This window comes from Phaethon lepturus, unplaced genomic scaffold (assembly GCF_000687285.1).
Source record: "Phaethon lepturus isolate BGI_N335 unplaced genomic scaffold, ASM68728v1 scaffold11974, whole genome shotgun sequence".
NCBI lineage: Eukaryota > Metazoa > Chordata > Aves > Phaethontiformes > Phaethontidae > Phaethon > Phaethon lepturus.
Genome location: NW_010535604.1, coordinates 37434 through 61435, shown reverse-complemented (window position 1 = coordinate 61435; position 24002 = coordinate 37434). Strand labels below are relative to the sequence as shown.

The 24002-nt window shown below is 38.6% G+C and overlaps 1 protein-coding gene across 1 annotated transcript in view; it reads right to left on the bottom strand.

The window, feature by feature from the left end:
- Window positions 1–24002, bottom strand: part of LOC104619864 (microtubule-associated tumor suppressor 1 homolog) — a gene marked incomplete at its 3' end in the record, with an annotated part of 65728 nt that overhangs the window by 36044 nt on the left and 5682 nt on the right. Inside the window, exons 3-6 of the mRNA XM_010285895.1 lie at window positions 12675–12857; window positions 8082–8216; window positions 5910–5999; window positions 4562–4609 (exon numbers count right to left, since the gene is read on the bottom strand). Coding sequence (XP_010284197.1) covers window positions 4562–4609; window positions 5910–5999; window positions 8082–8216; window positions 12675–12857 — 456 coding nt within the window. The remainder of the gene's footprint in view (window positions 1–4561; window positions 4610–5909; window positions 6000–8081; window positions 8217–12674; window positions 12858–24002) is intronic.

Sequence of the window (24002 nt, the reverse complement as noted above, 5' to 3'; positions counted from 1 at the left end):
TTTGGTTCATTGGTTTTTTAAACAGTTTAAGACCTCTGGGATTTTTTTATATGAATGGACATTCTTCTGAACTGAAGAAAATTAGTTTTACGCTTACCTTGCATCTGCAAAGTTGGGTACTAAAGAAAAACAAGTATCTGTCTATATTCCCTAGTAACAATCCTAAGAATGTTTATGTTATACAGCAGGAAAAGTGTATAACAAGTGACTACTAAGATAAAGTCATCAAAAAAGAATGCTCAAAGTGCTGAGACAGAAGCAGTTTGCTCTGTTTTCTACATGTTGCAAGCAACATGATCTATGCTACAACTGCCACCAAAAGGACTATCTTTCCTGTCTTGTTTTTAACTCGGGCAAGTTCCCTAATCCTACCTGCTCTACGACCAACCACATGAGCACTTACATTCACGTATGCATGAGGATCTTTTAAGTATTCATGCAACAAGAATGATGCTTGCACAGTTTCTACTACAACTTGCAAAAACACTTTTGCAAACAACAAGAACACACTCCCCCAACCCCAACACCTTTTTGAGCAGGTATGAAAGGAGCAGCAGAGCTAGTAAGCCACTTGACCAAATATGCCTCATCAGTAGGGTAACTTGCCATACAATGCTGAAGACTACCGATGGTCAACTAGATGAAAGAATTCACTGAAGATCTAAAGTATTTGACACTCGTAACAATGTTTATCAGCTCTCAGAATTATAATCTTCCTGATTTTTAAAAAAAGTTTACACATTTTTATATAGTATCATGACAGATTTTAAAGCATTAATGATTTTTTGTTTTTGTTAAAGCAGAAGCACAGCGAGATGTACATTAATCCTTTGTTTTCCAGACATTGAAAACGCAGGTATTTTGAGGGTAACCTGTTCTATCAGGGAATCTACAACATAAGAACAGATGTTTATCCTCTGTTTCCCCTGATTTTCAACAGTGATGACTGAGGGCATGAAAGAAAGGGGTGTTAACTGAACCTTCAAGTATGCCTCCATAAAATTTTGTATGACTCAGAGTATTGTATTAGTAAAAGCATCCTATCCCAATAAAAGACTTTTGAGTGAGAAGCCAGCATCTACCTTTAACAACCTCTTCCAAGAGACAGCTTCATCAACTGTTACATTTATACCTTATTTTTCCATTTGAGCTTGATCAGCACTACTACTCACTTTTGCAATAAGCCACCTGACTGAAGTTACTCCCTCCCACAGTGTTGTATTTTTTTTACAGATGACCAAAACAAGCAGCCTTTTAACCTCTTTAAAAGGCTAAGGCAACAGAATACCACCTTTCATGACTGAGCGTGTGCCATTTTTACATGAAGCTTCTTTGTTTTTTCATGGCTTCTACAGCCTTTAGTAACTGACTCCACTAGGTATGCTCCAGCATAGTACAAAGAGAGATGATACAAATGATACTGTTCCTACTTGATAACACTTTAGGGGTATATCCAGCAGTTGCCCTAGCTTTCCTGACAACAGTATTGTGTCACAAGCATGAGTTTAACTTGTTATCCGTAATAAACCATACATCCCTTTCAGGGTCACTGAATAAAGCTTTCTAATTAATATTTGCATGCTTTATTCCTGAGATGATAGCTTTACCTTTGGAACTGCCAGAAAGAATATTTGCTTTTGCTTGGCTTACGTAGTACCAGGGATTATTGTACTGTAACTTAACTTTCATTCAACAATGGAGACATGAGACTTGCACTGTGATGTACTGCACAGGTATTAGAATTAGGTTACTGTTTCTGCAGGGAGGGATGGAGAAACAAAGGAAAGAGTGCTAACTTTATGCATTTTTAAGAGGCAATTTTGCACCTAACTCAAAATTCCATGTCACAAGAGGCAACATTTTTAGTCATATTTACATTTTTAGTCATACTTACATTAAGGCATTACAGTAAATGCACAAGTACATTCTCACTTTAAGTTAGCAAGTTAAGTGTAATAAAACATAGTATGCCTAAGGAGGTGATTTTGCCTAAGCAGTAAAGCCAGTGCTGAAACAATATGCCACAGAACTTGCAGAAATTACTTGATCCATTGGAATATCACCCACAAAAAATACAGAATTCACAAAAAGGAGCCTTGTGAATGTTTTAACATGAACAATACACAAGTCTTTCCAATTCTACAGGCATATTAGCAGTATGTTGTACCCGGCTTTGCATCGTTGCTGTAAATGAATGGAAAATGGATAAAGAGCACAAACAGTCAGAGAACAGAGATCATAACCTAGAAATGCCTGCTATTTTTTCCATCCTTGAGGTAATGCTAAAAGTAACATTAACAACTCAGCTAGACACTTAATTAATACGTTAGTATGGTAATAAATTTGTTACCAGGGTCCTGCCTCAAGAAACTAGTCCTGACTCTTTAGACAAAGCACATGGGTAATAAACAGAAGTGGGGTTGACCAAATGAGGCTAAAAAAAAAAAAATGTAGAGTTAACTATGGCACTAAAATAGAAGAACGAAAGCTTTAGCTAGCTAAAAATCACTAGAACAAAGCTTCACTATAATATCAAGGCCACTAAAAAAAAGACAAAAGCGGGCCCCATTCTACATGGTACCAGCTGGCATTTTTTCAGTTCATTTCAAAAAAGATCATTTGTCTTTTCTTAAAATGTAAGACATTGTACTGCAGAACATCCAAGCAGCCACACAGTATTTTTATTCTGTTGTAGGACCTATCTGCAACTGTGAAGATGGGTGCAGGGGGAAATTTTTCTTAAAAAAAGCAAAATACTCCATCAGAAAGCTTTGCATGCATGAATGGGAAATTATACTAATGCTCTGCATAAGTTAGAAATTTATTAACTTTAAAATCTAACGTATCATCCAATTTCGGAAGCTGACTCAGTATAGGAAACAGTTCAGGTTTATTAAGACAAGCACCGAAATACAGCTATTCAACTGGCGAAAGTATGATGCTAAAAAGCATTTGCTAAAGAGTCACTAAATATTACAGCCAACTGGAGTTTCTTGCCGTGTTTTTATGGCATCAAATATAATACTTCAAGGCGACATTCTTTATTAGGTTGGAAAAGATGAACGACAAGAAAAATTATATTAAGCTAGTAAAAAGGGGAGGGAGCACTAATTACTTTACTGCATGGAAAATACAGAGAAATGCCATGCTAAATTTAGGGAATAATAAAGTTGTATTTTAAGACTGTCATAAGCAAGTGGAAGAGGAATTTAATTTTCTGTTTCTAGTTCAGAAATGGAGTTTGTTGTTTATCATGAGTTTCTTCAACCGAGCTAATCAAGACATTATGTTGCTAGCTGTATCATCCTCTACACTCCTATATAAAAGCACCACATATGAGCTGATGAACCTCAGTGTCAGGCTATACCTAAACTAACCATTACTTCAGCGAATTATCAATAAAAGTAAACAAACAAACAAAATTAGCACTTTGGGCAAAGTCTTATGCTTGCTGTATGTCAGAAGCCCCGACTCTTAACAGAAGATACCAAGCGAAGTACTCGCCCGTGATTAAAATGCAGACATTTGACACCCAAAAGAGTGAAAGACAAAAGCATTAGACTCACGTTATGACTACAGGAAATTAAAAACATACTGCCGCAGCACCAGAGTTCCAGGTCAGAACTGATTTACCCAGTAATTCCAGGCAATAATTTAAAACATCTGCTTGGCTACAGCAGCGCTTTCAGAAAGACATCTGCTATTCGCTCAGGGGACACAGGGCTTTCCAGTGATCATCATCTTTCAAAAAGGGCTTTTCAATGAGTAATTAATTACAAGCAGCTTTTAATTCAGCAAATATACACTGATGCTCTGGAAACTAATTTAGACTGCCAACTCTTGAAAAAACCTGGAAATTGCTGCAAGTAGAAACATTATCAGAAGACTGTTCTCTCTCCTGGCAGATAGAAAGTAGCACCAGGTGTCCTGACTGGCATAAAAACTAAAACAAACCCAATACAAAGTCCTTAAAAACTCTGCCAGATTTTGGAACGCCATCTGCCACTTAATCAGCTGTCATTCCTCCCCTTGCCATACAGGGAGACATACACATCAAGATGCTCAGATGATTTCAACTTTTTATTCAAAGTGTAGTCTGCAGTGATACACAAAGATAGCTGACACCAAATGGGTATCTACTGTCAATCTTCCAGAAAAACCTGTTATTCTGCATGATTCTTCTATTTATTTTTTAAGCCACAACACATGAGCTTTAATCATTATTTACCTCACTGTGGCTAAACAGCAAGACTACATCCAAGTTTCATTGCCATCCTTTTTTTTTTGGGAGGGTTACAGTTAAAACGTCCTTATGCTTCAGTGGAAACAGAGAGTGACAGCACAGATTGGATATTCTAAGAGGGGGGCAGCCAGAAGACAGTAAGGAGAAAAATCTCCAAGACTTCTCTCCATATCCCTCAAAAGTGAAATCAGGGATGGTTTATGGAATGATCCGTTGCAAAACTGTTCTTACAAGAAAAGAACCAATATACTAATATAACATAAAAACCTCATTTATGTTGTACCACAGAAAGTGTAAAAATGCATTCATAAAACTCACCAGAACCCAAACAAGGTAGGTTTTGGTGTCCGTTTCTTCCAGGAGTACCTACAACATTCGGGGGGAGGGAAAAAAAAGAAAAGCGAATTACACTTCAAGCCCGTAAGGGGCAGTGGGGCAGTTGGATTTCCACCCCCCTGCCCCAGAAGCTCCTCAAAACTTCACAACTTCAGTTTCTTTCTTGCAATAGCTGATGGCATGTTCAACAGCAAGATTTAGCACTATAAGGTTAAACTACGTGGAAAACTCATAATGAATTCCCAATAAGCCAAACATTTTTTTCCATTACAATTATCATACTTCATTTAAGCCAGGTCACACCATTTCATTTTACTCATACATAGAAGACCACAGATAATTAAAACCAACCATCTATACTGGCATCACAGTAATTTTTTTCCACCTATATGCTCCAGTTATTTTATTTGTATAAAGGAGGAATAAATTAAAAGAACTCTCAATGTGCCACTAATGTAGCACACTAATATGCTACTAATCAAGTTAGACATAAATGAAAGCACTGAGAAGGTTAATCTACCCTTACTATATTTTTTTCGAGTCCTGTGAAAACTGACCTAAGAACCTCATTATTTTAAAGGATATTCATTAAATGAAAGCACTCTTTTGGACTGCTAGGTGTAAGCACAAAAGTTGTGTGCAGAAGTTTATACAAGGTCTGTTGACAACACCCTTCAGCTTTCTTCAGGCTTTACAAATAGTGTGTGATCCACCAGCAGGTATTTCAATAGGAAACAATCTGCTTTGTACTGTTGCTGTACTTGTTTCTCTCACCTCAGCCACACAAATGGAACTTTGCTCCCAAAGCGAAAATTTTGTCTAAAGAGAGCTTGTCTGAGGACCCATATCTATTCCTTTGGTTCACTTTGGTAAAAATGACTATGTTCAATTGAAAGTTAAAGATAAAACAAGCATCTGATACAGAAATGTAAAGTGGAGCCAAAGCTGATCAGCACACTCTCACAAGAATCTTGCCTAAATTAAACATGAACTTGGGAAATCTAATCTGGGTTGTGTCTTGCAGGTATACGCTCTTACAAGTGGGTGACATAATATCATTTAACAGACATTATCAAGTATTCCAAGTCCTTGTGGGATGCAAGTTTCAAGCAGATAGTGGACAATGAATGCCCTGATTTTTTACCCCCAAATAAAACAAATACATAAGGAACACTTTGCAGGGCCAGTCTCCACTACTATGAACTACAAGGAAAAAGAGCAGACTGACCATCTCACTTACTCTGAAGTCATAGAGCATGGCTGCTCTTTCTCAAGACAAAGGAATTCAAGAATATGAGTGAAAAAATTACTTTATCCAACAGCTGATTACCTCTAGCCTCACTGACTTTCCTTGCTGAGTGCAGTGGCCCAGATGATTTTGGTATGCACTGGCTCAGTGAAGCAGACCTGGCCTTGGCTCCTAGAAACAGAAGTTTAGATCAGGTTTAAAAGTACAACTATGTCAGCAATTAAAGATGTGCCTAACATTACATATTTACAGTGAAGTATAAGATGGACAAATGTACTCAAAGAAACACAAAAAGAGACACCTGCTAGAAAATTTAAGCTATATTTAAACCTTGCTTTACCAGAACTCACATTGGAAGAAATAAAAAGATATGTTTTAATAAAGCTTCAAAGCAGAAGAAAATGTTAGTAAAGATTTCACTTTAGCACCAAGATCTAACTACTTAAGTTTCAAAACTGCAGCAAATACAACACAGCTACAGAAACATTAGCTAAAAGGGACCTGTGGAGGCCAGCTATCCAGTCTCCCACTTAGAGGGGGGAGCCAAGAGCCACCACCAAGACAAGATCAGTTGACCATGCTTTTGTCTAGCTGAGCCTTTGCAAACCTCCAGGCAGGGAGGCTCTATGGCCCCACTGGGCAATGTTGCATCTCCCAGTCCGCAATTTGCAATCACTTCCCATTCCCACATCATCTGGTACTACTGAGAAGAGTTTGGCACTATCACCTTCATAGCTGTCCTTTTCAAGTTATTGCAAGACTGTTCCAATATCTCCCCTTACTCTCCTTTTTGCCTGACTACACAAGCTCAACTCCCTCAATCTCTCTTCGAAAGGTCATGTGTTCAGAGACCCTAACCATCTTCCTAAGTCTCCAGTTGACCCTTCCAGTTTCAAAACAACCCTCAAACTGGAAAGGCCCCAAAACACAACATAGTCTTCAAAGCAACACCAAGCCAAGGGGGGGAATACCAGTTTCTCCTGGCCGTGCTGCTCCTGCAGGTGCTGAAAGGACGCTTCTAGCACCCAGGTCACTGAAGATGTTGAGCAATGCATAGTTGTGTCACATATGTTGGACCCTAACAAAAAGCATTTGTGTTTATTTCAAAGCTATTTACGGTTTGTGGCAAATTCTGTTTCTTTTCACTGTTCAACATTTTAAAGCATGTCATTATAGCATGACATTTGGCAGGCACCTCTTCTATTTGTTCTCAGTTATGTCAGAAACCAGCTTAAAACGTAAGCCTAAAGGAGGAGCATAGTCTTTAATTAGGTTTATCCAATTACAATAACCAGTTCACCACAAAGATGGTCAGAAGCAAGCCGATTATAAATAGGATTTAGGAGAAAGAGGCAGCAAGCTTATTTATCTGCTCCCATTATGTCTTTAATTTTGTCCAGAGGATGGGCTGTCAACTGCTGTTGTGGCTTGAGTAGAGAAGCACTGTTGGCCAATCAAGGGGTCCTGACTCGAATAGGAACCAGAATAGTGTTTAATACAATGCCAGAAAGTACATTTAAATTAATCTTTGGCACCAGATGATGAAGCACAATTGCCTTATCTCCATCAAAAATTACAGCAAGCCTCTGCTTTTTCACCGCACACCTCAGCCAGCAAGAAGACTATAAAGAAAAAGCAGCATGAAGAGCTAAGCTGTTTCTGGGACTCTTCTCTTGGAAAGATAGGACAATGTCATTCATCTATAAAAGAAGATACTTACTCTAATAACACCTTATTGAAAAAAAAAAATCCCCATCCCGCAGGGTCCTTTCTGTACTGAAAGGGGTGAAGATAATGCAAAGTCTGCATGAGGACGAGAACAACCATATACTCAGGATAAATCCAGGGTAGGTCTACCCTGCAGATCGCCAGCAGCCACAGTCTGTACCTGAGCTTTGTGACAGTAAAGAACTCTTAACTAAAACAACGTAAACTCCACACAATGACACCTGCCACACAGCAAAATGCATTTAGACCCTATGCCATGCAAACGTTAGCCATATCTCAGTGCAGACCTCCTCTTCATTTGCCTGAAATACCCAAGGCAACTATGATGACAGAACCGACATTTTAGCCTTCCTATGAAATCTTACAAAACTTGGAAGCACCACTGATGTGGTTTTAATTTCTTGCACTATTTTGCAAGACCATTGTTTAATAAATGCCGCTTCATGAGGCAGTCACCTGCAAAAGGTACGGTACCATAACAGTCAAAACTATAGTTTCACTCTATCTACAAACAGACCCATATACCTTTTGGAGTTGACTTCAACGAGTGTAATCTAGGTCTTGGTACTGCTTTCAAAGGGACAGATCCCAAAGCACCATTCTGGCAGGCTGGTTTTGAAGGCCATTCTCCATTCTTGATGATGACTGTGGCACTTGCAGCTGCAACACAGAATGACAAAGAATTTGCTCTAGGCAGTATCTAGTTTGGGGAAAATGAAATCTTAGAACAATTGTGTTTTACCTGAGGCTAAAGTCAGGAGAAACACAAGTTAGAATGAAAATATGACCACCTCTGATATCTTCAGTACGGATAGCCTGATGAACTGGAACAGATCAGTGTATGACTGTTACAAACACTTCCCTCAAACTACAAACTAGACATACAGCTTTAAACTATGCACAATAAGAGAGGGACATATATAAAAGTATATTGATCACCATACATAATTGGAAGTCTGATCTTGCTGTACAAAGCAAACACTGAACACCTTTCAGTTTAACCCACGAAAAAGCATCATCAGTACACAAAGACATTCTGGCCATGGAACTGAGTGTTAAAAAAAAACAAAAAACAAATCTCAGACAATTTCCTCATTCAACACCCTCCCCTGTTCCCTCTCGCTTTTGCTGAGCGCACTGTTTCAGTGACATAACGCATGCACCACCAGCGGACTCTGCACCCCTTCTGTCCTTGTGGGGCACTGAAAAAAAACATGTGAGCCCAACTGCATTCACCAGCTACCAAACAAGTTTTAAGAAAAGTTCTTGGAGTCTCTGTTCATAACAGTGACCTCCTCAGTGACAGTGGTCCTCAGAGACTTGAAGTCATACAGCAAAATATACTCCGTGCAAAAAGAGGCAGAGAGACCCAAACTGGGAAAGGCAGGACAATAAGCATTTGCTACCGCACATCAAAGTCAGGTTTCCAACTAACAGGGCAGTTGCTGCAGAAGACGCTTTGTTCCATTTCAAAGGAACTTGAGGTTTGGGGTTAGTGTCACAATGAAAATTTGGGGGGGGGAGGGGGAACTGAAATTTTGGCAAAACATTGTTTTATTTTTCCAGAAGAAAACATGAAAATACTTCTAAAGTTAGTATAGATTGAGTACACTTTGGTTCAGGTACTAAAAAAATTATGTATACTGACACATTAAAGAGTACGAAATTGACATTGCATTTAGGAGAGACAAGCAAAAACTAAGTCACATTGGAATAGTTTGTCACACTGTTGCTTTTTTCCTCTAGTCATTTAAAGACAAAAAAAGCGGGGGTGGGGGGGTGGGTCAGGCTTGCCTCAGATTAGTGTTTTAAAGAGGATGATTTTTTTTTTTTAAAAGGCAAGGTGAACTACGTATCTAATATTGTTCATCACAAGACAGAACAAAGTCTTGAGGTTATTTTAGTGTCTTCAAATGCACTAGCATAAACCGTGTCAGTTAACTACTTCAAAAAAATGCTTTTTGGCCACTAATCAATACATTTTCAACGACAGAAAGAGGGACAGAACTGTTTTCCCTTTTAGAAACATATGCAACTGAAGTCACCCGCTTTTTTTTTTTTTTTTTTAAACAAAGAAAGCTGGAGCCCCTCTAAAGACACAAAAGCTAAATATGTGCAAAAAAATCTATACATGAGGAACAATTTGCATAACATCAACAACAGTTATTCTGTGGGAATCTGACCCACAATAACATCAGACAATTCAAACCAATTTGTTGTATTAAAGTATGAGGCCTGAAGCAGTCCTTAAGTTGTTCTGTAAATCTCTAAATTAAGGATTTCTCTCAGAGCTCACTGCAAGCAGCGAACAACCGCCTACAAGCTGCTGTGCTTTCTTCTAAATCAAAAGCATGCCATGGAAGGAACACTTTGGGTAAGTGAGCACACTTCTGGTGCAGGACTAGTTAGGGCACTGTTTTGTCCTATTAGAAGCTCTGGAGTCAGCTAACCAGGCTGTGTGCAGCAGAAAAGGCAAATTTGCAAAGTTTGGTCACTATACGATTCAAAGATGGTTATTCATAGAATTAAGAGTAGCTACTGCAATCTTGACGGAAGATGTACAGGTATGAAGTGATCTCACCTGAGCTAAGATCTAAAGGGTTTAAAAAGTCAACTAATTTAAAGAATTTTAGTGAAGTATTTGTACAGAAATGCAGCTCCAGGTCAATTGCCAGGATCAGCTTTTTAACTTCGGAAACACTATTTCCTTTATATGCAGCTATACTAATGCAATTCAAATTGGGATTCTTGTTCTTAAACTCAAGAGTTTAAACATTTCAGTATATACAAATTATAGTATTTTCAGCACTGAAATGGAGAAGAAAATTCGATTTTTCAATGCTTAAACTGACAGCTTGCATAGAAAATAGGCTTTTATTAAGAACAGCATTTCAAATTTCATGATTTCCAAACTTCAAGTAGTCAGTCTTCTTAGAGAAAAGAATCGTAAAACTCAAGCGCTCATTAGACAAGGAAAAAGCCCTAATGTTGCCACAGGAAATTACCAATCCAAGGACATCCCCTAACAAAGGGCTGAGCTGACACAGCAAGAGAAATGTTCTCTTTTGTAATTTTTTCTCTGCTATCACAAGGCAAACTCCTTAAGTAAAACAAGCCAAGCAGTTTTGTCAATTTAATACTGTTGACAAGACCACAATAGTTTGTCATAAATTTCATGACATTCACAGCATAAGCCTCCTATCTTGATCTTTGTGTGTCTCAATCTAATAAAAGCATTTTAGTTTTACAAATATAGATTTTTTTCCTGACATTGTCTAATAGACGAAATGAAAGAATAAAAAACAGCACTGTACTTAATATTAGAGTACAAATTCATTAGTTCTTCCCAATTCGATTCAAATTCATAAAAACTTCACTTTACTAACATAGGGATTATATGTAACCTAAACTCATTATACTCACAAAACCTGACCATCAGACATCAAGTGTAAGAAATTAACTAAAGAAAGATAATCTCACAGAAAATCAGCAAGTCAAAACATTGTATACATTTACCAACCTCCACAAAACAAAATACATGCTTTACAATAGAAATAAGAAGGAATACAACCTACTTCTTTTCCCAGTAAACGTGGCTAACAAAGGAATAATACAAAAGCTGTAAGATCCCACTACGAGCAATGTCAGTAAGGTAATATCATAGTGGCTTCTCGAGTCAGTCGGTGGCGTTAGTGTAGAATTGATGAAAATAACAGGAGAAAAATTAGTTTCTGTGCAACTGCGGAGTCCTCCTGGTATAGTCATTTAAAAAGGATCAAAGCAAGCTTAAAGCCAAAGAGACTGCAGCCATGTTCGACCTCTCATATTGCTCCTGCTTGCTCTTCGTGAATCAGAGTGGAAAAAAATTGTAAGCTTCAAGGAGTGGACAAAACAGATTAAACCAGCTAGCAAATCAGGCTAAATAAGGAGTCATCTGTTTGGATACTTAATCTGAATAAACTTCTTTGTTATAAAGCGATGACTCTTTCCTTTGTTACATGAGAGAGTAAAATAAAGAGAGGACAAAGCTGCTTAGGAATTCCAGATACACTCCTAAACCTGAACAGCAAAAGTCAACATGGCTGTCACAGTAACTGAACCAACCTGATTACACAGGAACATGCACTGCATATTTTATTACACATACTCTTATTTCTTTGAGGAGTATGTTAGGTCTTAGGTTTTTAATGAAGGCACTACAGGTTAAAAAGAACAAGAGAAAATTTAGTTATATATGTATGCATATGCGCATATATAAACTATAGACATATGTTAAATCACAGCTCTCTCTTTCAGTCCATTGGAGACAGATTTAAATGACATCTGACACAAAGGAAAGGCCTTTGCCCAGGCTCCAAGCTGTAACAGATGATGCAATAGTAACAGAATATTTGAATGGACTCATTTGAGTACGTATAGCTGGGAATACTAGTACATCTGACAGTCAGTTGTGTGTTATTTCCTTCATATTTTTTCCCCTGTAACTCCCACAATTGCTAGTACAGGCCCTTTGTAGAACTTCAATCAAAGCCAGTTTTGTTATTTTGCTCTCTAGTTTTAATCAAGATGGATTTGCTTCAGGTCATGCACCAATGCTTACAGTTATCTTAGAAATTATAGAAGTCTACCCATGCAAAGTTTTACCTTCTAAAAGCATTTTCACCTACCTGCTTTTGATCCCATCTACACATTTTGTCTTAAAACTCGGAAAGCAGACATAATCTAATTCAAAAAGAGCATTTAGTATCAAAAATCTGAAATGTGTTGTTCCAAATATTAGGACAGGTAATTCATTCACATCATTCAGACTTTTTTCTTATTACATTATATGTAAACACAAGGAAACTTTTGCTCAAGACCTGCTGGTTTTGTAACGTTTCAGGATGGAAGAGGAGCTGTACTGAAACCTCTACTCAAACCAAAATTGAAGGCTCAAAGCTGTGTCAGGTGACATGCCTCAAAAAGGAAAGTTGTAATTTGAGGTAAAAACCGTAAGACCTAGAACTAATAATAAGCAGTACAATGAGAATTAACACAAGACCTCCTTCAAGGGGATATTTTCAACAAGCAGCTGATGCTGGCCACCAGTTATAACCTGTAACCCTGACGGATACTTACAATTACTGCTGAAAAGACTTCGCTCGCTCTGAGTGCTGCTGACTGATGAGATGCTAGGTGTTCTCTCAAGCACTGATCTTTTGACAGGCACTTTGGATTTGGTGGGCGGTTTACTGGAGCTAGCCCAGGAGGCTGGAGAATTTATCACAGAGGCATGCTTCTCTCTTGGCGAAGATCCTATACCTGTCAATTGAGGGGGAAGGGGGAGGGAGAGAAAAGGACAAAAGGAGTTGGAAAGAAGCTTAAAACAATTGCTTCTTCTACATGTATGTCTACAAGTAAAAAGATTTACACATTTAAAATACATATAAAAAGGCTTAATCTATCTCATATTGACACAGTAAATAATGTTGTAATGCAGAAAAAAAGTTCCAAGGATTTAAAGGATCCACTTTTTACCTGCATATTGACTTCAGGAACAAGTCAAGAGCTTTACAGGCTGGCTTTCAAGGCAGACATCTGCACACACAAAAAGTCTTCCTAGTATTCTCCTACCTTTGTGTATTATGGTTAGCTGTACTGGCAATCCCATAAAAATATAACCTCCAGCTCGAAGACAGTACAAGAAAGAGTCTTTTGTTTGTTCCCAAAACAGAGATTCCTACCTCCCCCACCCCATTTGACAGAGCACTCCAAAAGATAATACCCTTTCACGGACAAACACGGCCCGAGAGCAACAAATTGCGTTGTACTCACAGTAACATACTGAAAACCGACTAGTTCTGCAGAACTAGTTAAACAGGACTCCTCGAAAACAAGTTCTTAATGGCCAACTGGTGCAGACACATTTTTGCATAAATTGCTATTTTCATTGGAGCTTGTTGAATACAAATGCCCAATAGCTAAGTTAATCAAATAGGAAGAGTATCCATACAGGGGACAGGTATGCCATCTTCAGACGGGAGCTTAGCGTGTACTACTAACAAAGCAACTACACCTTCTGCGAGAAAACTTGAGTTTAGTTAAATTAAGCTTTTCGTTTATTTCCAAAAAGCGTGCACCCAGATTAGAACTACAATGCCCCGAGGGAAGTTATGTACACACCAACTTGTCTTTCCAGAACTGAGTTGACTCTTGTCAGCTTTGACATCAAGATCTTTATACAGTCCTCTGACTAACTTTGGAAAGAGAGGTTTTCATTTTTATACAAAATAGATATGGAAGATAGACTGACATTTAAAAAAAATATTTGGTTATTTATTGTAGAAAAACATATTTTGCAAAATATCTTAACTTCTGATGTCATGGCCGTTTTCAAGTCTGACAAGACACAGTTTATCTTACGTTTATACCCAATGCCTATTTTTCAACAGTAGGTGGTGTGACAGGATTAGGTAACTTGTCTCAAAACATCCTGTATCAAGTACACAAAAACAGGAACAGAACTAGTAAAAAGGAAGGTATGTCCAAGCTATTTCCATCAGTTTAGATCAACTCAGTAACAAAAGAGAAACCCTACATACAACAAAACATGCATTAAGATACCATGTAATACTGATCACTGAATATAACACAGAAGCTCCAATGTGTCATTAAACACGCTTTACATCAGACCTCTCTTTTCAGAGGCGCACTTTTACTATTTGTTTGGCATTACTATGCAGAAGTGTGACTCTGTATATGGCTTTACTGTAGCCTGGTATTAAATCTCTGAGACAAAATTATTGGCCATATTTTAGAATTTTTTTAACAGACACTTGAATATATCCAACTCACTAAAGAACATCCAACCTTTGTTGTGCTATGAGAACACCACAAACCACAAGCTCACGCTTACTGAAAACATCTCTCAAACACAGCACTCCAGGCAACATATCTGAAGTAATGTGTTTGGGAAAAAAAAATTAAATAAAAAATTCTGTGGCATCTGAACTTCACACAACAAATCTAACAGCTTTCTAAGACTTTCCACATTGTTTTCTAAAAGCTCATTTCATTAATGGATCAACATACCAGAAAAGTAATTAATCCAGACTAGTCAAATTCCTTTTCTAAATAGCTTCTCAGCAAAACAAGGTGCAAAAACCCAAACAAACCCTGCCCCCCATACACAAAACAAAAAAAGAAATCAACAAAAAAAAAGATCACTGTACAAGCACTGCACATTAAGTTTGTATGACTTAGTAAGTTAAAGCTTTACATTTCAAAAGGCAGCTAGAGGAACAAGTGCAGATTATCAGCTGCATTTTATTGTCTAAAGACGTGAGTAGCACGCTTGATTGCTATTATGCTGGACTTGTTCATCCAGTTCAAAAGGTACAGGAACGCAATCCTGTTTTGTTTGCAGTGATTTTCACTCGGGAGGGGTCAAGGCAAGCACGTGAAAATGCTCAGTCTCTTCTCGTACAGCATGTTCTCTATATACATGATTTGCAGCCAGCCCGGCTCCTCTGCAGATGCTGGCACGCAGAAGCGCTCTAAACCAGCTGTGAACTCAAACCCATTCAGCGAGCACAGCAAGCCCTAGGATGTCCAGTTTCAGAAGAGTGTCAAACAGATGCCCTTTGCTCTTTCCTTCGTTCTTCTACTGCTCGGTGCTTTCCTGGAAGGCTTCTATTAAAGCAATTACTCAAGCACTCTAATACATTTTTCAAAAGCCCAGCTCGAGGGAGAATTTCTTTTAAGCCATGACAGAAGATCATTAAGCAACTATTCTAGGGGTTACTTCAACTAACAACAATGGTTTCACAAAATGTTTCTGTAAGTACCATTCCCTAAGACAGGAGTCACACAGAATTAAATGCAAAGGTTTTGAAGACAGAAGCAGGAAGATATGGTATATAAACAAAAGTAATGGAAACAAGCACAAAAGCAGGATATTTAGTGAACCATTATTACAATGACAACAAGCAATAGCATCAAAGTAACAGGCTTTCATCAGTTATTTAATCTAGTCACTGAAGTGGAACACTAGAAATATCACATTCCTCTACAGTGAAGTAATGAGTTGGCAATTCTTTTCAAAAAAGTCTCTGCGTAAAAAAACATTTTACTTAAAGTATGTTAAAGTATCTCTTGTATTGGAATGGAAATAAGCAAAGAAGAAAGCTGATTTTTCTAGAGGCTCTGAAGTCAGATTTTGTATCCTTACTCAAATAATCATCCTCCAATACAGATCTCCCATAGGTGGTTATGGTCAAGAAGAAATTAAGGCTTCCTTTAAGTATCACTGGAGCCTAAAAAATTCAAATTAAGAGAATAAATATATGCTAGTAGTGGTGAACTTAGGACTTTTGTTGACACCAGACAGATTGTAAAGTTGGAAACATATTCACCAATTCTGAGATTCCATGTTCACCGTTCCAAACCATATCAAGACATCTCACATCTAGAATTGAGCACAAGAGCAACTGGCATTCACAGAGCTATACAACACCTGGAAATGAATGGTTGCAAGCCTGTCCCAAACAGAAACTTAGGGCAGACTACGTGCAAAAGGAGCCTTTGGAAGAATGATTTTTTGGTGTTGCTGTTTATATTTAACCCTAAAGCTAACAGTAATAGTTGATTTGGTCTTTCATTGCCTTATCTCTTTAATAAGTTGATTTTTGGATTTTTGTCTTCTGCTTTTCTTATTTTTCTTGCAAGTTTAAAAATCCAGAGGGTTCTATTTTAGAAGTGCTAAACCTCTCACAGCTTTTAAAAAAAATAGTTTTAAACATGATGAAAAAGCCCAGTCTAAGCCTACAATACAAGGCCTTCATAAAGCAAGAGGGGTAAACCTTCAAGAAAATACACTAATTTTTGCCATCTATTGAAAGGAGCAAGTAAATCATAGAAAGACAGACTGGACTTTGGTATTGTTTCCAGCAGACCACTCTTAACATAGCTGTAAAAGCATTTATGCTTTTCTGCTACTGCTTCACAGTGAGTAATGCTACCAGATTTCTGATGGCTTTGCAAGCTCCCCAGGTTTCCTGATTAGCCATTCAGCAATATTAATCATACCATAATATACTATACATATACCTGTGTTCCTTTGAGGAATAAAGAGTGGTTACAGCACGTTACATAATTCTACCAAAGACCTACAAGTAATCTCTTTCTAGTTATCTCTCCCTTTTGAACTCTAAAATTACTACCAAAATTACCAAAGAAAAGGCAGGATATAGTTATGTTATGTTGCTAGCAATGCCTCAACTGCTAAACATAAACATGGACAACAACAGGGAATATTAAGTTACCGCTAGGTCTTCTAATATTTACATGAGAAAGATTTATTTGTTTAGGGGATAAGAACTGATCAAAAAATAGTTTACATATTAAAGCAAGACCCAATACCCCACCTGATGCAGACTTCCACAATACTGTTCCCATTCACCTACGATGCCTAGGAAAGTGCTCCTATTTGGCACAGGTATCAAGGAGCCAGCAGCAAGTTAGTGCCAAAAACATAACCAGGCTGCCAGCAGCCATGTGGGTAGGTATTCATGTGTTCCTCCTCTTGCAGCTCAATGTTCTCAGACTAAAACTGGAAAACTGTTCACCAGTGCTGTAGCTATATTAGCAGCTAACAACCACCACACCAACCCATTTCATTTTTTAAACCACTCCCACTGTCAGAAGAGCAATTGGGGTGTTTTACAATTGTGGGGGTGGGGTGGCAGGGGTGGACAGAGAATAACATTCATGTATGTCTGAATATTCATGAAATTTCACTTTTTTCCCTGTCTTTTTCGGATCAGTTATGAAATTTGGCAGATGTCCTCCCAGTTAAACCCTTCCACGATCAGGCTCCTCGCTTCTCCATCTTCCCTCAAGCTCAACTCCTTGCATCTGATCTCTCCAGCACCGAGAAATAGGCCTTCTCCTCCCCAACCTCAAGTCTGAACACACGCCTGCTCTCCTACCTCCAGCACTGTCTGCCATCATGCTGCTTGCTGGATTTACTCAATTTTAGGTTTTTCCTTTTGTAGGCTGAACTGGAACAGCCCCATGAGAGACCATGTCCACACAGTCACACTGTCATCTGCTATGTGACCCCAGGCAGAGCCAGTCTCCAGATAGAGAGTTCTGTCTGATAAGGAGCAGTGGGAATGTCAAATCCACATACTACGAGGAAAGCTGAGGCAAAAGAAAACCACCAACCACATCCAATTATGATTTTCTTTGTCGTCCAGCTCTTCATACCATACACCCCTTCATGTTATGCACTAAGACTTTTTGGATAGTTTGCAGCTTTTATACCCATGTTGTCAATAAATATTTCAAGTTTTCTGTTGCAGGAGTTCATGTGTTCCTTGCATGACGAAGGAACCTCACTGTAGCAAAACTTGAATACAATTTTCTTCAGGAAGACAAGAATTCCTGTTTCTCTCCCCCTTTACTTCCACCACCTGAGAGAATTCAGCGTTAACCAGTACAGGTGAAGAGTTATTTGAAGACACACCAGCATGTCCTTGCAAGTAAATGACTAGGTACCAAGAAATTCCCCTGCAGGGAAGTAATGCACACCTCACTCCTAAAGGAGAATATTCTTACAGATGCGTACACATTTCAGACAGCACTGAAATGTGGACTGTTAGTATCATCCTCTGCAAGTATAAACATGTCTCTTGCTACAGGTATAACACATTGAAACCCCGATGAGCCTAGTCACAAGTCAGCTGTAAAAAGTCTGGGAACATACGTGAAAAATTAATTCCCTAAGTATGGTCACTGATGGCACCAGAAACAAAGCCGACAGGATGAAATGCTCCCTTTTTGAAGCTGGAAGTCAAGAGAATACTGGAAATACCATAGACTTGGGAGTAGAGGTCCTTTAAGTTTGTCTTCAAACATTGCCTTTCCCCCACTTCTTCCCCTACCCCCAAAAAACTTAGAGGACCACACCTAGGGCTATCAAACCAGAGATAAATCAACTAACTTGCTTTGAAATCATTCATTGTAACAGATCCCATATCACCTCACAAACAAAACCCCTTCTGCTTTTACTCATTTCTCATGGTCAATTTGACTTATAAAACTCAAAAGAAAATAATTTATTCCAAATGGGTGGTTTTATGCTGAACCCTATGCAAGGCCCGCAAAACATGAGCAGTATCTATCCCAAGGTGAGAGCTCCTTGTTAATGAAAAGTTACAAAAGAAAATAGGTGTCAAAGTTACAGGAAGTTTTTCTACTAGTGTATGTAGCCAAAGCTAAACACAAATTGACTAAGCTGAATTTAGATTACATCCTTTTATGTCTCTTTCCTAGCTTCAAAGTGTGAATTGACTACTCCGTACCTGAATGACCAACACCTGGGCCAGAGGCTCAGTGGTCAATAGTTGGCACAAGGATATACATTGCTCCAGGCAGCTTCCAGCAAACCATTCCCATTCAGGATGGCCAGGAAGTGAGGGCAAACTCATTTCCACTCCATTCCAAGTGGAATGGAAACATTACCAGGGAAGTCTACCTCAAGCAGTCTGAGAAGGGATGACCTGCAAGGCTCCTAAGCCCTGACAACTAATGCTGCTTTATGAACTCTCACAAATTGATCAGCTGGAGAAAAGTACTGTCAGATACATTAGGTAAGTTTTTCCCCACTTTATACTGCAAATTAAAAGACAACTGGTTATGAAATACACAGTCATTATGCAGTAGAGCTCTCTGGGTGAAAATGACCAAAGAGGGATGATAGACAAGCTTTATGTCATACTACAGACATACCTTATGCTCATGGAGACCCACAGATGGGTTTCCTCCTTCCCATACCTCTGAAGGTGAATACGGGAGTTTTAAGTTCATTTTTAACACAGGCTTTAATTACTGTAATGAAGCACTACACATGTATTAAAGAAAAGGAAAGGGGACCAAGTAATCTGGACTCTGGGACAAATATTATAAGGACAAATAATAATCTTGGATAAGTTGCTATATCAAGGAACCTGCTTTTAGGATCCATAAAAGCAGCTGGCTGTTCTGCAAAAGAAAAGACAAAAAGCATAAAAAGAGTGGTTGAAATTAAATTAAGTCTTATTTATAGACTCTGGTGTATTTCAGATTTTTTCCTGAGAAAGGAAAGGTATATGGATACCCTTACAAATAACTCTCCAGTCCAGCTGTTTTCACAAAGTCTTTACTGTTTCGGGCCAGAAAACCTGGAAGCTATGGTTGCCTTTTAAAATATTTTGTTTCCTCTTGGTACCATGTCAATCCAACTTTAAAGAGTCATATGGTAGATAGCAGGCATGATACAAGCTGAAAAGAGATTTGCAGTAACCATGTTTGGTTTAGCTCCTGGTTCAGTGTCAGAACGCAGGCTCAATACTGTAGGAACACTTACTGAAACTAAATTGTTTTGGTTCTGCTTCACTAGTATTGTGAAAGGCTATAACAAGAAGTCGCGAGTCACCAAGTTTATATACATTTCCAGCTGTATGAAAACCCAATGAAACCATTTGGTTTCAATTTTCCACCTGAAAAGCCTTTCTTTGTGCAAGAAATAGCAACACCACTCAATAATGAACACAGCCTTAATCTGTCACGGCCTGTTCTGATTTTAACTTTGGAAGCTTCTCTGAATTACACATTTAAGTGTAAGATAAACCAAAATGCAACAGGAGGAATTTAGTACTGACGAACTAACAAGCAAATCAGTATTTCAAAGCATTACTAAACCTTTTACAGTCTAATGCAACTTAAACATATTTCTTGTAACATATGGGGAATTATTTTTTGCATGCTTCAGTTAATTGAACACCACCAGAAAGTCCTTCAGTATGATCAACTTTTCATAAGGAACCGGTCTTGCTTGTCCAAAATCTTCAAGGAAACACAGAATTCACACTGTTGAGTTTCTCTACCCAAGCTTTCGCTGCTGTAGTTAAATGCTGTGAAAATATTAGCAAGTAAAAGAGGGATTACCACTGGACTAGACTCATGGAAAAGATAAGTAAAGCACAGAGCTTTACTTGGTTATCAGTGACTTAAATCAGATGCAAAATGGTACCTAAAATGTCAGAAATAACTGTCAGATGGTGAAAGACGTTTTGGTTACAAAGATGATTTACATGACTTTCATTAATTTCTAGAAGTCTTTAACAGTAAGTGGAGGAATAATATTTTTTATGCTTTCATATCCCAAAATAGTTTCAATTACACATCAGGCTTAACAGAACTCTCATAGATAAGACATCAACAACAATGTGAAGTTTCATACTGTAGAAAATAATTGAAAGCATGGTATTTTGAAGCAGAAGTTTAGGTGATGTATTAGCATATCAGAAATCTTAACTTGCAGGTAAAGCTCCATTCCTTTACATACTCACAGGTAGGTTGTAGTCAAGACTCAGAGAAAAACACCACCACAGTGCTGGGCTTTTACATTTTTAGATCTAAAGTAAACCATTTATATCCCTATTTCACGCTGTTCAAACACAAACCAAGTTCCTGTGGCGCAAACTGTTGCAGTGTTTCTGTCCAACTGCATGGGCGGTAGCATGCGATTGCTGGGGAAGGCTGACAGCAGAAGAACTTGGGAGTTATGTTCTGTGGGACCACCGCATCTCCTTGGCTTCTCCAGTCCCCTTCCATCCACCCCTTCAGGTGAGAGACATGACTCTTCTCAAACCATAATACCTCAGCTATCTGCAGGCTATTACTCCTCCACAGTGGTTATGTACATCCAATTAGAAGGCTGTGTGCATTTGCTGGGAACAAAAACAACAGTTGCTTTCATTTCTGGACTAGTTCAAAGTCCTGATCCAGGGCTCCAAAATTACACACACCTTCCAGTAAGAACCAGGTTAACTCAACTTCAGTGTCTTGAATTCTAATAAATGTTTTCACTAATAGAAAACTAACATAGCAAAAGGCATACCACCTGCCATCCGGTACTACAGAAAAGTTAGCTGTAGAGAATTAAGATTTTTGTTCGAGAATGAGTATGTGATTACAGGTCATCTCTCTTATGGAGGAATGGAGACAAATAGTTACAGAAATAATTTTGAGGCATCTAGCTTGCAACTATGACCTGATTTCTAGATTTGCTGCAGAAATGAGGCTTCATCATTTCACAAATCGCTTCGGTACGTTGAATCAAGTAGGGCTCACCTTTTGGAGAACCAATTTCTAATCCAGCAAAAACTCCAAATTCCAGCCAAGATACACCAATACAGGTGAAGAGCAGCCAGCAACCATTTTGAAATAAATAAAAAAAAGTTATTTCTAGCTTAACGTGCTCTGTAAATAACCTCACAAAAATATAATGCTTGAGATACAAGTTTTCCTCTCCTTCTGCTGTCTTCTGTTCAAGAGAGTATCAGGGAACTCCCTTAGAAGACATGCTTCCTATTGGGTTAGTGCATTACCACTGAAAACTTACGGTTTACATTTACAAGTGGGGGGGCAGGGCGGGGAAGAATCTCAACTCCTGCCAAGTTGCAAGGATCTTATAATTGGTCTTTTGTACAGGGTGTTTTTTCTTTTATTTCTTGGTTGTAGGAAAGTTTCCTGCTTCCCACTCAAAATGACAGTGCATGATACAATTCACTGCTCACAAGCTCTTGATTTCTCTGGGAATAATACATATACTAATACATTTTGGACTGACAGCCTGCTTCTCTCCATCAACATATACATGTGATGGATGACACAGAGCTATACCATCACTTCTCTTCTTCAGAGTATTTAACGGTCTTACTACACTGATTTGACTTCCTGCCCAACAATCCACATACAGCCAGCAACTGGTTAAGAATTCGCTACATTTATATTAGTACCTCAGGAAGCAACAAGGCCATTAGGATTTGGACATTTTTAAGACTGCTCGACAAATGTCTGAACAAGCTAGTCTGAATTCAGTGCTGACCCAGTTACAGGCAAGGGGGGGCTGGACTAGGTGACCTCCAGAAGTCCTTTCCATCCTGGATTTAGCTAGTCTGTCTGTAGTCTGGAGAAATCCTGAGAGCAAACAACTGTACAGCTACTGAGCTATTTATCTGCACTGCTGGAATGATATAAAGGCACAAGTTTAATACCAAAGTGTTCAAATGACTTAACTGGAAGAAACAGTTATTCCCTACAGGAAGGCTTTAGCTAAAACAGATAACTGGGTTTAGTCTACAAGCTGCCGCTTGGCCACAGTAAGTGTATGTACAGTTTTACTTCAAAAACTTGAAAAACAGATGGGGTAAGGAGCAGGGGACAGGGTTTTACCTGAAAAGTGTGGTCACATAATACAGCAGGGCTTTGGTAGCAATACCAAGTAACTCCTACCTTGCCCCATCCTTGCTTCTCCCACCCCATACTCCCATCCTCCAATTTGCATCAGTACTATGTTTACCAGGGAGCAAAAGAACCATGTTTAAGCATTGCCTTGTCAAGGGATGGGGAAGTTAATGTGATACAGTTTAATGCAGCAAATCCTACTTTGTAGCACCAAAACATTGCATAAGGAAACTAAAGGGTAAGATGTGCTGGGAAGAGTGGGCATTGCCAGGGGGGCTGGGGAGAGGGCACTAAAAAAAGTTCTTCTCATGGGCAGCATTAAAGTTCCTGTCTCATCAGATTGTAGCACGAGTTTGAAATGTTGAGGTGCTGCTTCATGCTTTTACCTTAAGCAGCCTTTTTCCAATAGGAAAAATTTGGAAGGTATTCTACTGACTACTGTAATTTCAACACGCAATGAGTTAAGAAGTGACAGCTTTAGCTAAAGAAACTTGGGGAGTAAAAGTTTTTATTTTCAACAGCAGATGGCTTCCACTTCTGAAAGTGCATCTGACCTTTTTATGCAGGAAAGAAGTTAGTCCTATAACCCCGCCACGCTTACATTTATTTCTAGTGATGGTGTTATAAATCTACTCTGGATTAATAATCTAAAGGACAAATATACATCTATGCATGTATCCATCTCAGTTCTTCTAAGACCATAATTACAGATAGGAAAGCTCTAAATTGGTATTTAGAGAGGTGACGAGTCTTCCAAGAAATTGGTGGCTTACAGGCAGTCCACTGAGCAAGTCCCCTGGTCCCTCAGGATCAAGTCAGAGAATAGCCTATATCCACTTTCTTTGAGGGACTCATCCCATAAAGGACTACAGATGCAGATTTTATCACGCTTCATCACCTGTATGTAATTAAGAGGAGTATTTTGGACTGTTTTATAATCTTAGATTGAGCAGGTTAAAAAAAAAACAACAAACAGGTTTAACTGGGTATAGCTGGGTGTGCACACTTTCCAAATTACAGTGTATTGTAGTGCAGTCATTTATGGCCAGGCTACCTTTGCCATTAGCTATACTGCCACACTTGGTTAAAAAAATAACCTACAAGAGCATTTCTGCATTTCTACAGTACAATTACAGAATGCAGTTTTCAGTCACCAGATTTGAACAGCAGCCT